This window comes from Chinchilla lanigera, unplaced genomic scaffold, assembly GCF_000276665.1.
Source record: "Chinchilla lanigera isolate Chin_1 unplaced genomic scaffold, ChiLan1.0 scaffold00050, whole genome shotgun sequence".
Classification (NCBI taxonomy): domain Eukaryota; kingdom Metazoa; phylum Chordata; class Mammalia; order Rodentia; family Chinchillidae; genus Chinchilla; species Chinchilla lanigera.
In genome coordinates this window covers 17,133,169-17,147,140 of record NW_004955451.1, presented here as the reverse complement: position 1 = coordinate 17,147,140, position 13,972 = coordinate 17,133,169, and the positions used below count along the sequence as shown (strand labels likewise).

Genomic DNA, 13,972 nt, shown 5'->3' with positions numbered 1-13,972 from the left:
GAGGGTCCCCGGTGCCCGCGCAGGCCCCGGGCCCGACGGGCCTCCTGGCCCAGCACCCCATGCGGGCGGGGGGGCCTCGCTGGGCCCCTCCTGTCTTTTTCCAGCCTCAGCTGCTCCCTCTGGGACCCTAGGAATGGGGCAGCGGGCAGGGGCTGGGGGCCGGGCGTGGGCCGCATCCCGGCCAGTCAGGGCTCCAGTCCTGAGCGCCACAGCTGAGCGCAGGTGACCGCAGGGGCAGCGAGGGCGCAGCGCGGGGAGAGGCCTCTCTGATCCCTGCCCTGCAGCGGCTCCCACTCCCATCCCTGCCTGATCCCTGCCTCGGTCGTCATGGCAACGGGGATTAGGGTTTCATGGGGGGGGCTGGGAGGGCTCCAGGCTGGGCATCTGGGCCTGGGTCCCCGCTCTGGGCGAAGGAGGGGAGACTGAGCCCCAGGAAGGCCCAGGGAGCCGCGCGGCACCCCTCCCTAGATGCCGTGTTTCTGGGGCCTCTGTGCTGGGCTGGGCCCGGGTTCTAGAAGCCGCAGAACCGGTGGCTTCTGGCTCTCAAGGACCTCTGGGCTGAAGTGCTGCCCAGTCCTGCTTTGGACTCAGTCCAGACCCAGCCTGGCCACCCCACAGTCCGAGCAGACGAGGTCGGCAGAAACACGGTCATCACTGGACTTAGAGTCCGGCTCCCTGCGGTCCTCCCTGCTAGCACCGATGCTGGCCGGCACAGTGGGCTCCGCTCCTGCCAGCCTCCTGTCCTCCACCCTTCCTGCCTGCAGGGACTCCTGGGGTCACTGCTGTCACCCGGCGCCCGGGCTTGGGGCCGTGTCCCCTCTGTGCAGTGCCCCTGGCGCCAGCCCTGTGCCCTCCCACCCCTCTCCCTAGGACGGACAGCACAGGGCCCTCACTGACCTCGCCATGCCGGTTGCTGCCACCAACTCTGAGTCGGGTAAGGAGGGGGCTGTGGCGACTGCAGTGGTGCCAGGCAGGTGGGCGCAGCAGCTGCGTGGACCTGGGGAACCCACCATTGCGGGGCGGAGGGCAGGGCCAGGCTGGTGAGAGAATCCGCAGTGCGGTGCCCCAGGCCGCGCATGCTGAGGGGTCAGGGTTGGGGCGGGGGTGGCCACGTAGCAGGTTCCAGCCGGGGGCAGCAGGCACTGGACAGGTGGGAGCCCGGGCCTGAGCGCCGACGGAGCCTGCGCCTCCTCCTATGTCAGCCTGGGGTGTGGCCCCTCCCCGGGTGAACCTGTCCCTAAGATGGGTGACGGGCAAGGTGGCCTTCTTAGCTCCGATGGGCCCGGGCCTCTGAGTGAGGATGCAGCCGGTACTGCTCACAGCGGGACTTGGTGTCCAAGTCCACGTCCCGCTCCGGGGTTCTGCACCGAGAGGCCCCTGGCCTCAGTTAGGCTCCGGTGCCGAAAGCTCTCATGGCTCGCATGCAGGCCCAGTGTCTGGTCTCCTGGCCAGCATGTCCCCTGAGCTGTCCCCTCCTCCGCTGCCCAGGGCCCCACCACCAGCCACTCGGGGGTCACAAGCCCAGGATCAGAAGAGGAGAGGCCTCTCCTCTCTGGCAGGGTGGTCTCGTGACGCAGGTGGGGTGGGCCAGGGCACTGCTCTCGGAGGGCTCCTGGCCCTGCGGCCCTGGGTCCCCCTTCCCAGAGCCCCCCTCGGCCACCACCCCTGGCCGCCTCAGCCCCAGCACACAGAGCTCACCACCAATTCTTCCGCTGTCACCTGCAGTCCCTCAGCTGGTGTTGTGATGCTTCCCGGGGACAGACAGGGACAGCTGCGCCCCTCTGAGGCCTGGCCGCCTCCTTCCCCAGGACGCCCCTACGTGGGGCTCTGCGGGGCGCAGGGCTGAGGGGTCCTTCTTGCCCTCCCGCCGAGTGGTCAGCAGGTTCTTGTCTTTTGGGGCCCGGCTCGGCTTGCAGGCAGGAGATGTGGGCGGGTCAGCCTGAGCTGTAGGGCTCCTGCCTGGCCCAGGAGGCCCCTCTCCCCTGGGTCACTCCCTTGGTTTTGGGGAATGAGGTGAGGGCGCTGGGCTGCTCTCCGCCAGAGCGGGCCCTTTAAATCTTTGGCAGGCTCGTTGGCTGCTCCTGGGCTGTTCCCGGTGTGTAATCCCTGCCTGCTGCCATGGCAACCAGGGTGAGGGGACCCGGTGGGTGCCGGCTGTCCTCGGGGCGCAGGGTCTCAGAGGAGCGGGCGCCATGGCGGAGACACGCCTCCAGCCCGGCAGCGCCAGGTCCCCAGCCCCGAGGTGCCCCTCCGCGCCCGCCCAGGTGGCTGTGGCACCCTCCTCCGGGGCTGCATTTGGGGGCAGCCCTGGGGACCCGAGGCTTCCTTTGCCTGAGGCCGCAGTGGGGAGGTGTCTGGGGCACCTCTCGGGGGCTTCCACGAACCCCGGGTGTGGGGCGAAGTTGGGGCCGAGACCCCTGGCCCGGTTTCCTGGCTGTGAGCAGCGGGTCTCAGAAGGGGCGTCCCACCACCTCCCTACGGTGACGACGTCACTACCACAGCCCCGCCCCTGGCCGCCACCCCCTCCCTGCCGGCGGCGCTGCCATTGGCCGGCTCCATGGCACCGCGCGCATCTCCTCTCCCGCCTTCCCGGGACGGGGCTGCGCCGCTGGGGACACCATGGCCGGCAGCTCCGGCAGCGGGGCCTCCCTGGAGGGTCTGTCCCTGGGCTCCTCGGAGGAAGCGGAGCTGCAGAAGGAAGGTAGGAGGGCCGAGCCCTCAGCTCTCCACCCGGCAGAGGGGTTGGGGTGCCTGGGAGGGAGGGCATCGCCCATCGGCCCTGTCCCCACCCACACCTGTGGCCAGCAGGCTGCGGTCCCTGGCGGGACGGGGATGTGGATCCCAGCTTCTCCCAGAGCCCAGGGACCGGAGGGGCGGGGTGGGGATGCGGTGGCTGGGGACCCTGGAGTCCACGCTGCCCCTCCTGGTGCCCCAGGGCCATGCTCCTCTGCCGGCTTCCTGGGAGGCAGTCTGTGGAAGCAGAGGGGGTGCCGCTCCTCCTCGGGGCGCTATTCCCAGATGCAGGCGGGGGCGGCAGGTGGCAGCGTAATGATACCCCTGCCCATCTCTGCCCGCCTGCGCATGCCCCCTCCCCTCCTGCAGCTGCCCCAGGCTGGCTCCCCAGCCGGCCCCTCCTCCTGGTTCCGGGCAAGGTCAGCCCCGTCCAGCCAGTCGTCTGCTACCCTGGGGCGCCTTGGCCTGACCACCACCCTTGGGTGCCCAGCGCAACGCGGGGTCTGCATCCAGCCAGTGTCTGGGGCCTTGGTGTGACTTCGTATCACCCAGGGGCCACAGGTCCTGGTTAGAGCCGAGGGCAAGACCCGGCCCGGCAGGGATGGCAGCGCCCCTGGGCAGGGCGCTGAGGCCAGGGCTTTGCCCCCTGGAGGTGCAGTGTGGAGCTGGTTCCCTGCAGCAGGGCAGAGCTGGCACCGGCACCCAGCTCTCCGAGCCCACTTCCCGCTGCCCGGGCTGCCCCGCTGGGGGCCCAGGCGGCAACATGCTCAGCTGGTTGTGGACGTACAGGCCGGTCGCCCGGGCAGAGCACCCGGGTGTCGGGGAAGGGGTTGCTGTCTGCAGGCATCTCACCTACTGTCCCCCCGCAGCCATGCAGCAAGTCCTGGACAACTTGGGGTCCCTGCCCAACGCCACTGGGGCCGCAGAGCTGGACCTCATCTTCCTCCGCGGCATCATGGAGAGCCCCATCGTCAGGTCCCTGGCCAAGGTACGGTGCTCAGGGGCAGCTTGTGGTGGGCGCCCAGCACAGGAAGAGCTTGCGGGGAACTTGACGTGGGCCTGCAGGCGAGGTGGGCAGGGGGAGGTCTGGGGGTCAGGTGAGCATCATACCTGGAGCTCAGGGACCTGCCAGCAGGGAATGCTGGGAGCCCCTGAGCCGAGGCTGCAGGGCTGGAGGGATTCACTGGGGTTTGGGGGTGCAGGGTCATGGGGTGGGGGGCCTCACGGAGCAGGAGACAAGGCCGGGCGGGGCGCATGGGTTTGTCCTCTGTGGGGCTCAGGGCAGGGGAGGCGAACAGCGGTCAGAGGCCGGGGCTGCCCTGGCGGTCCTGACGGGCTTTGGCCCTGGGGCGTGCCAGTGCCCGGCGGGCAGGAGCAGGGAGAGACCTGCAGAGAAGGATGAGGGCCGGGCCTGCCCGTGGGCCGGGTCTGGAGCTCCAGGTGAAAGACGCCCCAGGAGGGCGGCTGGGGCTCCCGGGGCAGCGCGGGGTGTGGCTGTGTGGCCGGGTTGGTCCTGGGGTCCTAGCGGCCCGGACGGGGGCGGCGTGGGCCTGGCCAGCAGCGAGGCCCACTTGGTGTCTGCCACGTGTTTGGCCGCCTCGCTCTGTGCGTCTTTAAACTTCACACACTGGAGCCGCGCCGGCTTGAGGCGTCAGGTGCACGCCCGGCGCAGGGCGACCTAGGTGGAGACAGAGTCCCCTCTGGGGTCGGGATGGCCAGCCGCCAAGCCGAGCGGGGACAGGGCCACCAAGGTGAGAGCAGGGAAGTGGGGTTTGGCGCAGGTGGCAGGGGTGGCCGGCAGCAGCAGGTGCTCCAGGAGTAGGCAGGGTCTGGAATCGAGGAGGAAATTGTCCCTTGTTATACCAGGCTGAGGGTTGTGAGGACGAAGTGCAGCGTCGCCTGCCGCCTCCCTGCGGCCGTCACTGCCCCGAGCCCTGCAAGGCTGGTGGAGCCGCGTGGTGGTCACACTGTCGGGCTCGAGCCCCTCTGCGGTGGTCCTGGCCTTGGACCCAGGTCCCAGGAGGCTCTGGCTCTGTGGGGAGGGGGCCGGGAGCCGGCTGAGCTGTGCCCGAGGAGGGTGAGGGTCCAGCAGTCGCTGAGACAGACCTGAGAAGGGAACTTACGGGCAGAGGCCCGGCCGGGTCCCCGCGTCCCGGCTGGGGTGGCTGTGGTGCCTGGGGTGGGGGTTTCTCTCTCCTCATGGCTGTCACTGTGGAGGAGGGCAGCTCAGGCTTCCTCACGGTGGTCTCCTGAGCCAGGAGGGCTGTGCCCCAAATCCCAGGACCCCGGGCCCTGCTGGAGAGTTTGCTAAGGTCCCTCCTGCCAAAGCATCACTGCGGTCAGCGCAAATCGAAGAGCTCTTGGCCTTGGACAGGCACACAGCTCTCGGGGCTCCGCGGTCTTTGAAGACTGAGGGACGCGTCTGGCTTCCGTCTTCTGCTCAGGCACAGATGGCCCCAGGGTCTGCACAAGCTCCCCAGGGTTGCGGTGGGGTGTAGCTGGGGGGACACGGGCTCCCCGTTAGCTGCCAGCGTCCTGATGCTGCCCTGAGCCTGAGCCCTGCCCTGCTGAGCCCTGGGATCAGAACAGGAGGGGGCAATGGAAACGGTCAGCTCAGAATTTGGAGTCACCCTTGGGCCCCAGGGTGTCCAGTCCTGCGGTGTGGATGGGGTCACTTGTGCAGAAGGTGAGATTCCATACGCAGCCGCAGGGAGTGGAGAAGTCATAGGTGAAAGGAGCTTTCACTCAGTAATAGTAAGCGAAAAAATTCTGGTCTCCAGGATTTTATATTTTAGCATAGCAGTTCAGGCTGGCCTTGAACTCACCTTGTAGCCGAGACTGGTCTCAAACTTGGCAATGATCCTCCTGCCTCAGCCTCCTGAGCACCGGGATTATAGGCATGCGCCACCACGCCTGGCGCAGTCCCTGTTTTGAAAGACAAAGATAGCTGGCCAGGTAACAGCAGCACTCTGGGAGGCTGAGGCAGGAGGATTGAAAGCCCAGCACAGCCCGGGCAGCTTCATGAAAGCCCAGCCCAGCCCGGGCAGCTTCATGACTTAGGGAGACCATCTCAGATTTTTAAAGTACGTAGCGCAGTGTGAAGGCCCTGGGTTCAGGCCCCAGTGTCAGGAAAGCAAGAGGCTATAGACTGTGTTAGTTCTATGAATTCTGTGTGGAATTCATAAAGACACGGTAACTATGAACAGGAAGCCAGGGGACGCACAGGGAATTGAGGAGGGGTTTCTGGGAGAAAGAAGGAAAGAGACGGGGGCCGAAGGGACAGCGAGCCGAGCAGGGTGGAGTCGCACTTTGCTGGGCCCTGACAGGAACGGCTTTGGTGGACCCAGCCGAACGGAAGAGGTGGAGAAGCAAAACCTGAGAAGTAAGCTGGGCCGCGTCTGGGAGCAGAGCCGAGCTAGAGACCTTCACACACATGACGGCGACAGAGGCTCTGCCTTGAGCCTTAGCACAGGAGAGAAAGAAAGACAGGAAAGCAGGGGACAGAATGGCTCCCCAGCCCCGGCCTCCCAGGGGCCCAGCCTGGCAGGGAGGCGGGCGGGTGGCCGATGGTGGAAGGAGGTCAGGGAGGTGGAGGGTGATGACACAGGGCAGGCGGTATAGCTGATAAACATCCGTGCCCTTGACGATGGCACAGATGAAAAGCAGAATAACCAAAGCCACTCAAAACACGGGCGGCAAATTTCCCAGGGAGATGGAGTCCAAGAGGGGGCCTCGCAGGACTCCAGAGGGGACCGAGTCCGCACAGCTGAGCCGCAGGGCGGGCCACGTGAAGAGACGGTCACTGACCTGTGTGTTCAGAGACGCCTCGGGGACACAGCCCACAGCCGCGAGGGCTGCGAAGAAGCCTCCCGCTTCGCTGGGGGAGCAGGAGAATCAGAGGAAGGCATGTGCAGTAAAGACTGGTTTGCAAAGATCAGACCGGAAAACCTTCCAAGTGCGGGAAAGAGTTCAGCGTACAGAACCCCACATGGCCATCATCAGAAAAGAACCTCACCGCAGCGCATCACAGCAAAATCTCGGAAATCTCACGCAAGGACAGAATCTGAGACGCCGTCGGAGAAGCCGGGTATGGTGGCACGTGCTTGTGTCCCAGCGCTCGGGAAGCTGAGGCAGGAGGGCTACCCAGTGAGACCTATCTCAAAAACCAACCAACCAAACACAACCAAAACACCTTTAAAGGTAAGCCCACTGGACTTACAGCAGGCCTCTCAACATAAACGTTAAAGGCCAGGGTTGCTTCGGCCAAAGTGTTTCAAGCTCTGAAAGAAAACAGCTTTCAGCCCAGCCTAATCTGCCCTGTGGAATGGTCTTTACGAACTGACAGAGAGATGAGACGTCCACCACAAGGAGGGCAGCGTGGGGTGGGGCTGTGGCGAGGATCTCGCTGGGGTCCCTGGTGTTCGGAGCTGATTCCTAGGTCTGTGCTGTGTCACTAAAGAGAATTAGATCTCTTTTCTGGCCCTGCTTGTGTTGTCCAGCTCAGAGGGTGGATGCCCAGGGCCTTGTTCTTCTTGAAACTTAGTCCTTGGCCCCGACCCCCGGCACTGCCCTAGGGCACAGGGCCGTCAAAGAGCTGCAGAAGCCACCTGGTCCACTCAGGGCTGTGTCCACTGAGCACAGGGACGGTGGCTCCCGTTCGCTCTGGTGGAGGTCAAGCTCTGGAGCCTGGTCCCCGTCCCCGTCCCCGAGTGCCGCCCCTCTGTCCTTCCCATGTGGCTTCCCCCAGCAGGAGCGCTGCCCGGCCAGGAACAGGGCAGCTTTGGTGGCTGCTGGGCCGGATGGCACTGCCCCTGGCATGTTTGGGGAAGACAAGGCAGAAAGTTTCTGGTGTTATCAAGCACCTGTGTGTCACGGCATCCTCGCAGGATGTGATTAACACTGTCTGTCTTGAGCTGCCTTAGTCCCAGCTACGGGGGAAGTTGAGGCAGGAGGATTTCCTGAGCCCAGGAGATGGAGACCAGCCTGGACACTATAACAAGAGCCTATTTCAAAAAAAACAAGGAACAAAAAGCAGCCTGTCTCCTGGGCCTAGCAAACTTTATGGGAGGTTTCAGAAATGCACCCCGAGCCCACGTCGTCTGTTAGCCAGTCATCACCTAACGGCTCAGGACCAATCTTGCTTCATCTCCACCCACGTCCTGAGTCATTTTGAAGCAAATCTCAGACGTAGTATAATTTATCTACAAGCACTTCAGTGTGCATGTCAGAAAACGATGCTTCTGAAAATGTACAGGACTATTATCACACCTAGATGCTCAAAAAATTTTAGCAGATTTTTAATAAATACTGGGGCTGGGGATTTAGCTCAGCAGCAAAAGGGCCTGCCTGGCAAGCGCAAGGTCGTGAGTTCGGTTCCCGGTACCAGAGGAAAAATAAATAAATAAATAAATAAATAAATACCATTGGGATGTATGCAGCCATTCCGAAGGGCTTCAGAGTGGATCTGTACCTCTCTCCACGTCCGAGCAAATGCTGCAGGACCCGAGGAGCAAATGCAGCTACACTTGTCCTGGAGGCCAACATGGGGGCAGCTCCCCATTTAAAAATATGCCTCAAGCTGGGCGTGGTGGCGCACGCCTGTAATCCCAGCACTGGGGAGGCTGAGGCAGGAGGATCCTTGTGAGTTTGAGACCAGCCTGGGCTACAAAGTGAGCTCAAGGCCAGCCTGAACTGCATAGCGAGACCCTGTCTCAAAAAACAAAAAACAAAACAAAAAAATATGCCTCAAAGTTGGACACATGGAGGATTAATAAATTCAACTGCATTACATTTTTATTTTTTCTTGGCATGGCAAAAACTTAAGGAGAATCAAAAAACAGATGACAAGCAAGGGAAAATGATTTGCGAGACATGTCACAAGTAAAGGGAGAGAAACTTTAAATAAATGTGAAGAGAACATTTAAAAATGGGAAAAGGACAAAATCAAACACACAGGAACATCGGCAATCGATGTGCACAGACAGTTTCAGCAGGGGTCAGACGGGGGAAGCTCCTGGGAAAAGCAGATGTGGATCCCGGAGGCAGACACTGAGGTCTTCTTTTTTTTTTTTGGTTTTTCTCCAGTACCGGGAATCGAACTCACAACCTTGCAGGCGCTGTGCCGCTAAACTAAATCCCCAGCCTGACACTGAGGTCTGATCGGTATCAAAGGGCTTCCGGGAAATCTCTCCTCCCCTCGGCCGGATGGTGCAGGGGAGAGTGTCCTATCTAAGGGCACCTCAGAAAACGCCACGTGTACAAACGGCACCCAGTGAGGTTTCTAGGAACTGATCTCCATCTGTTCACGAATGCCCAACCTCTGCTGGGCTAATCGTGCCAGCATTGTCTGTAATGGTGAAATGCTAGAACCAACCTGAAAATGCATGCACGGGACAGGTTGAGTAAGTTACAGGCCTCCTGTCGTGCTGCAGTCAGATACCGTCGCTAAAAAGTAGTCATGATACGGCCTGGTACCGTGGCACATGCTGTCACCCCGGCACTGGGGAGGCTGAGGCGGGAGGATCGCCATGAGGTCGTGGCCAGCCTGGGCTACATGGTGAGACCCTGACTCAAAAACAACACAATAATAGTGGAAGACCAGTGTGCAGCGGTGTGCAGTGATTTCCAGTGTGTAATAGGTGTAAAACCAGGCAACAAGCCAAACCAATCAGAAAGACTAACAGGCAAATCCAAGGCATTCCTGCAGTCGGGGGACGGGGCCAGGGCCTGGGAGCGCGGGTGAATGCTGGGCCACCGAGCTCCACCCTGCCTGGTGTGCTCCCTTTTATGTAAGACAGAGAGAGAGAGGTTCATTTTTGTCAACTCTGACAGAATAAACCATGCATGAATGAAAATGAGCCTCTCGGGTTTGGGTGCGAACGGGGCTGGCAGGACGGGTGGAATTGAGACTGAGTTTATCGCTGACAGAGATCGACACTGAGCTGTGTCTGCGTAGCACTTACTAACTGATAAAGTTAAATGAAGAGGAGTGAAAAGGCAGACCCCCGAATTAAGTTTGGATGAGCGCTTCTATCCACGCAAGTCACGCTGGTCACACAGGACAGGGAGTTAACTCAGGCGACTGTCCCGAAGTACTCTCACCCCTCACAGGAGGGCGGCGCGGGCCAACACCGCCGTGCTGTTTAAACGCCTCACTGTCGTCTGAATGTGTAATTCTTGGTGCTACAGTAGTTAGGGGGGCCTTTTATGTTATTTTTCTTTTTTTTTTCTTGAGACAAGGTCTCGCTCTGTAGCCCAGGCCAGCCTTGAACTCAAAAGCAGTCCTCCTGCCTCAGCCTTGCGAGTGCTGAGATGACAGGGAAACACCACCACGCCCACTGAGGCAGCCCTTTAGGAGGTGGTTAAACCAGGCGAGGAATGGGCAGCAGGAATGAGACCTGCACCCCTGAGAGAGCGTGGGCATTCACAGCCCCTCAGCCCTCGGCCTGCCCCGCCTGGGCACGGGTACGGGCCCCGTGGCCTTGGCCTCCCAGCCTCTGAGGAAATAATTTCTGTCATTTATAAATTCCTCAGGCTTAGAGGTGCTTTTGTTCTAGCACAAAAACTAAGACAAAACTTAAAAGGCTTCAGTAAAATTAAAAATGTAGCTCCCTGGTTGTTGCTTCCGCGTCTGCAGCGTCGCAGCCCCGTGGGCTGGAGGCAGGGAACAGCGGGGGACGATGCTTCCACTGCCCCGGACGTTTCGGGGAACAGCAGCTGCAGGCAGATCTTGGTTCTGACAGCAGATCTGCAATAGCAAGTTCTCCGGGAGGCACCCGCCTAAGTGAGTCCCACAAGACAGAACAATAATTACATGTGATCTTAGCAAAAGGCTGAGAAGTGAGCAGAACAAATAATTAAGTAGATCGGTACCACTGCAAAATCGGTTTTCACCAGAGGAGGAGAAGGAGGTGTGAACGCAGAAAGGGAAGGGTGGGGAAACACACAGTTTGATTTTAATTGGAACTCTGGGTTGACCAAGGCCCTAAAGGAGTGACACCCGTGTGACGCCAGGCATCACAGCTGCACTCCTGTAATCACACCCAGCTGTAATCAGAGCTTTTCAGGAGGCTGAGGCAGGAGAATTGCAAGTCTGAGGCCAGCCCTGAAATGGGGACCACTCTGGAAGTGTAGTGGGTGGGTGGAGTTGGTGAGCACCGTTCTGCAGCCCCCAGTAGATGACCCATTCTGGGAGGGTCCTGTGGGTGCAGAGCCCACTGATGAAGGGTGCCTGGGAAGTCACGGGGTCCCCACATGTGGGGTACACAGGTCACCTCTGCAGAGCCCTGCCAGGCCGACCGACCTCAGGCTGATCGCGAGGGGACTCTGAACAAACCTCCTGGAGCAGGGCTGCACCCACCGGAGCCTACGCCGGGGGAACCGAGTCCCATTCCAGCCGGGGCCACACAGCAAGACCCCTTCTCAAAAGGAAGAATAAAAAGATGGGATAGTTGAAAGCAACCCACGACGCTTGCTTAGATCCCGGACACACAAACGTGGAACTAGAAAGGACACTTTAGGGACAGTAGTGACCACCCGAACACAGACTGTCAGGTAGAGGTTAAGCTTCCCAGTGTGAATTCATCCTGCGGAGGGGGCTCAGCTGTCTAACCGGTGCTCAGGCGTGCGCCTCTCAGAGAGCGGAAGCTTCAGCGTGATCGTGCAGTTGGACTCACGCCTTTCGGGCGAACTGTCCTGTCCCCTCTGAGGGCTCCCCCTGGGGGCCCACAAGGCCTCTCCGGGCACTAAGCGCTGACTTCCTGTCCCTTCCCGCACTAGGAGACCGGGCCAGGGCTTGGAGGTCCACGCTGGAGTCCAGGTGACCTCGAGGTTCCTGGGCCGCAGGGTCTTCGGCCTCACACCTGCCATGATCTAGGGGCGGACGTCGTCCTTGAACTCGGATGCTGTGGGGTCTTAGGAGCGGGGATGGTGTAGTTCCGATGGCCCTCAGGGGCCGGGGTGAGGGGACGTCTGTCCTCTGGATTCTCCTTTCCCAATCTGGCTTCAACCGAGGTTCCAAAGAGCCGGGGCACAGCGAGGCTCCCGTGCGCGCATGCGTGGCCCATGCGGGGTGGGGCCGAGGGGTGCGCTCCGGGTGGGAAGGCCACACCCCCGCGGGTGCCGGGCGTGGGCTCCCCTGCTCTGCCGGCCTCACCTGCTCTCCGTCCCAGGCCCACGAGCGGCTGGAGGAGACAAAGCTGGAGGCCGTGCGCGACAACAACCTGGAGCTGGTGCGGGAGATCCTGCGGGACCTGGCGCAGCTGGCGGAGCGCAGCAGCCCGGCGGCCGAGCTGGCCCGCATCCTGCAGGAGCCGCACTTCCAGGTGCGCTGTGGGTGGGTGTGAAGGTGGCCGTGACACGGTGGGGCGGGGCGGGGCCCGGCTGACCCTGCTGCGGCCTCTTCCCCGCCCCGCAGTCCCTCCTGGAGACGCACGACTCGGTGGCCTCCAAGACCTACGAGACGCCGCCGCCCAGCCCGGGCCTAGACCCCACGTTCAGCAGCCAGCCGGTGCCCCCCGACGCGGTGCGCATGGTGGGCATCCGCAAGACGGCCGGAGAGCACCTGGTGCGGCCCGGGGGAGCGGGACCATGGGGACAGGGACAGGCTGGCTCCCTGGGAAGGGCCCTCAGGGGACCAGGGTGGAGACGCAGCGTGGGGGGCTCAGCTCACTGCCCCCCGCCCCGCCCAGGGCGTGACCTTCCGCGTGGAGGGTGGCGAGCTGGTCATCGCGCGCATTCTGCACGGCGGCATGGTGGCACAGCAGGGCCTGCTGCACGTGGGCGATGTCATCAAGGAAGCCAACGGGCAGCCGGTGGGCAGCGACCCGCGCGCCCTGCAGGAGCTGCTGCGCAGTGCCAGCGGCAGCGTTGTCCTCAAGATCCTGCCTAGCTACCAGGAGCCGCACCTGCCGCGCCAGGTGTGCCAGCCCCGCCCGGCACAGAGCCAGGGCTCGGGCTCTGGGAGACCCCTGCCCACCCCGTCAGCTTGAGGCAGAGCTGGTAGCTGTCCTGGACCACCCAGAACCTCCATACGTGGTGCCAGGTGTGCCCGCATTAGGGCGAGGCCCCCACGGGCCAGGGGCTGTGCGTGCCTCCACCCCAGCACCTGGGCCCAGCGAGTGTCGCCACCTGCCGGTCTGTGCCCAGGTGCCCAGTGCCGTTGTCACGCCCCAGGCAGCTGCCACCCGCTTGGTGGGCTGTGGGGGTCCGGCTGTCCCCTGCCTTCCCCGATACTCCCCGGCTCGCTCCCAGCCCGGCCCCTGTCCCCAGGGGAGGTGGGTGGAGTGGGCAGTCAGGGGCCAGCGTGCCAGCGGCCCTGCCCGCTTCCTCTTGGCAGCGCCCACAACGCTCCGCCCCTTAGGCGCAATGCTGTGGGGGGCCGGGCCAGGCGGGTCTCGGGGTCAGGGGTGGTCTGCGTGCCGGCTGTCCACGGCGCCGTCCGCTTTCCCCTCCCTTGACCTGCGCCTGCTCCGAGAGCAGGTGTTTGTGAAATGCCACTTCGACTACGACCCGGCCCGCGACAGCCTCATCCCCTGCAAGGAGGCCGGGCTGCGCTTCCACGCGGGCGACCTGCTGCAGATCGTGAACCAGGACGACGCCAACTGGTGGCAGGTGGGGCCGCAGGTCCCGGGGCGGGTGGCAGGTCGGGGTGGCCCTCTCCAGCCAACCCTGCGCCCCTGCAGGCTTGCCACGTGGAGGGGGGCAGCGCCGGGCTCATCCCCAGCCAGCTGCTGGAGGAGAAGCGGAAGGCGTTCGTCAAGCGCGACCTGGAGCTGACCCCGACCTCAGGTAGGGACGGCGACACCCGTGGGGACCCCGTGGGAGCCGGCACGGCCCTGCCCGCCTCGCTCACCCGGCTCCCACGGCCAGGGGCCCTGTGCGGCAGCCTTTCGGGGAAGAAGAAGAAGCGGATGATGTACCTGACCACCAAGAACGCAGGTGCGTGTGGGCGCCCGCCGTCCCCTCCCGGCCCCCGGCCCCGCTCCGCGCCGCCCGCGGAGCAGCCCGACGGCAGTGCCCTCTCCCTGTGCCCAGAGTTCGACCGCCACGAGCTGCTCATCTACGAGGAGGTGGCCCGCATGCCCCCGTTCCGCCGGAAAACCCTGGTGCTGATCGGGGCGCAGGGCGTGGGCCGGCGTAGCCTGAAGAACAAGCTGCTCATGTGGGACCCGGACCGCTACGGCACCACGGTGCCCTGTGAGTGCCCGCGGCGGCCGGCGTGGGCTGCGCGTCGCCCTGC

General features: G+C 63.0%; 1 protein-coding gene across 1 annotated transcript in view; it reads left to right on the top strand.

The window, feature by feature from the left end:
- Nucleotides 1-2,514: 2,514 nt before the first annotated feature.
- Nucleotides 2,515-13,972, top strand: part of Mpp2 (membrane protein, palmitoylated 2 (MAGUK p55 subfamily member 2)) — a gene marked incomplete in the record, with an annotated part of 14,362 nt that continues 2,904 nt past the window's right edge. Inside the window, 9 exon segments of the mRNA XM_013519199.1 lie at nucleotides 2,515-2,701; nucleotides 3,603-3,721; nucleotides 11,904-12,056; nucleotides 12,149-12,298; nucleotides 12,423-12,650; nucleotides 13,213-13,344; nucleotides 13,416-13,521; nucleotides 13,603-13,671; nucleotides 13,768-13,929. Coding sequence (XP_013374653.1) covers nucleotides 2,620-2,701; nucleotides 3,603-3,721; nucleotides 11,904-12,056; nucleotides 12,149-12,298; nucleotides 12,423-12,650; nucleotides 13,213-13,344; nucleotides 13,416-13,521; nucleotides 13,603-13,671; nucleotides 13,768-13,929 — 1,201 coding nt within the window.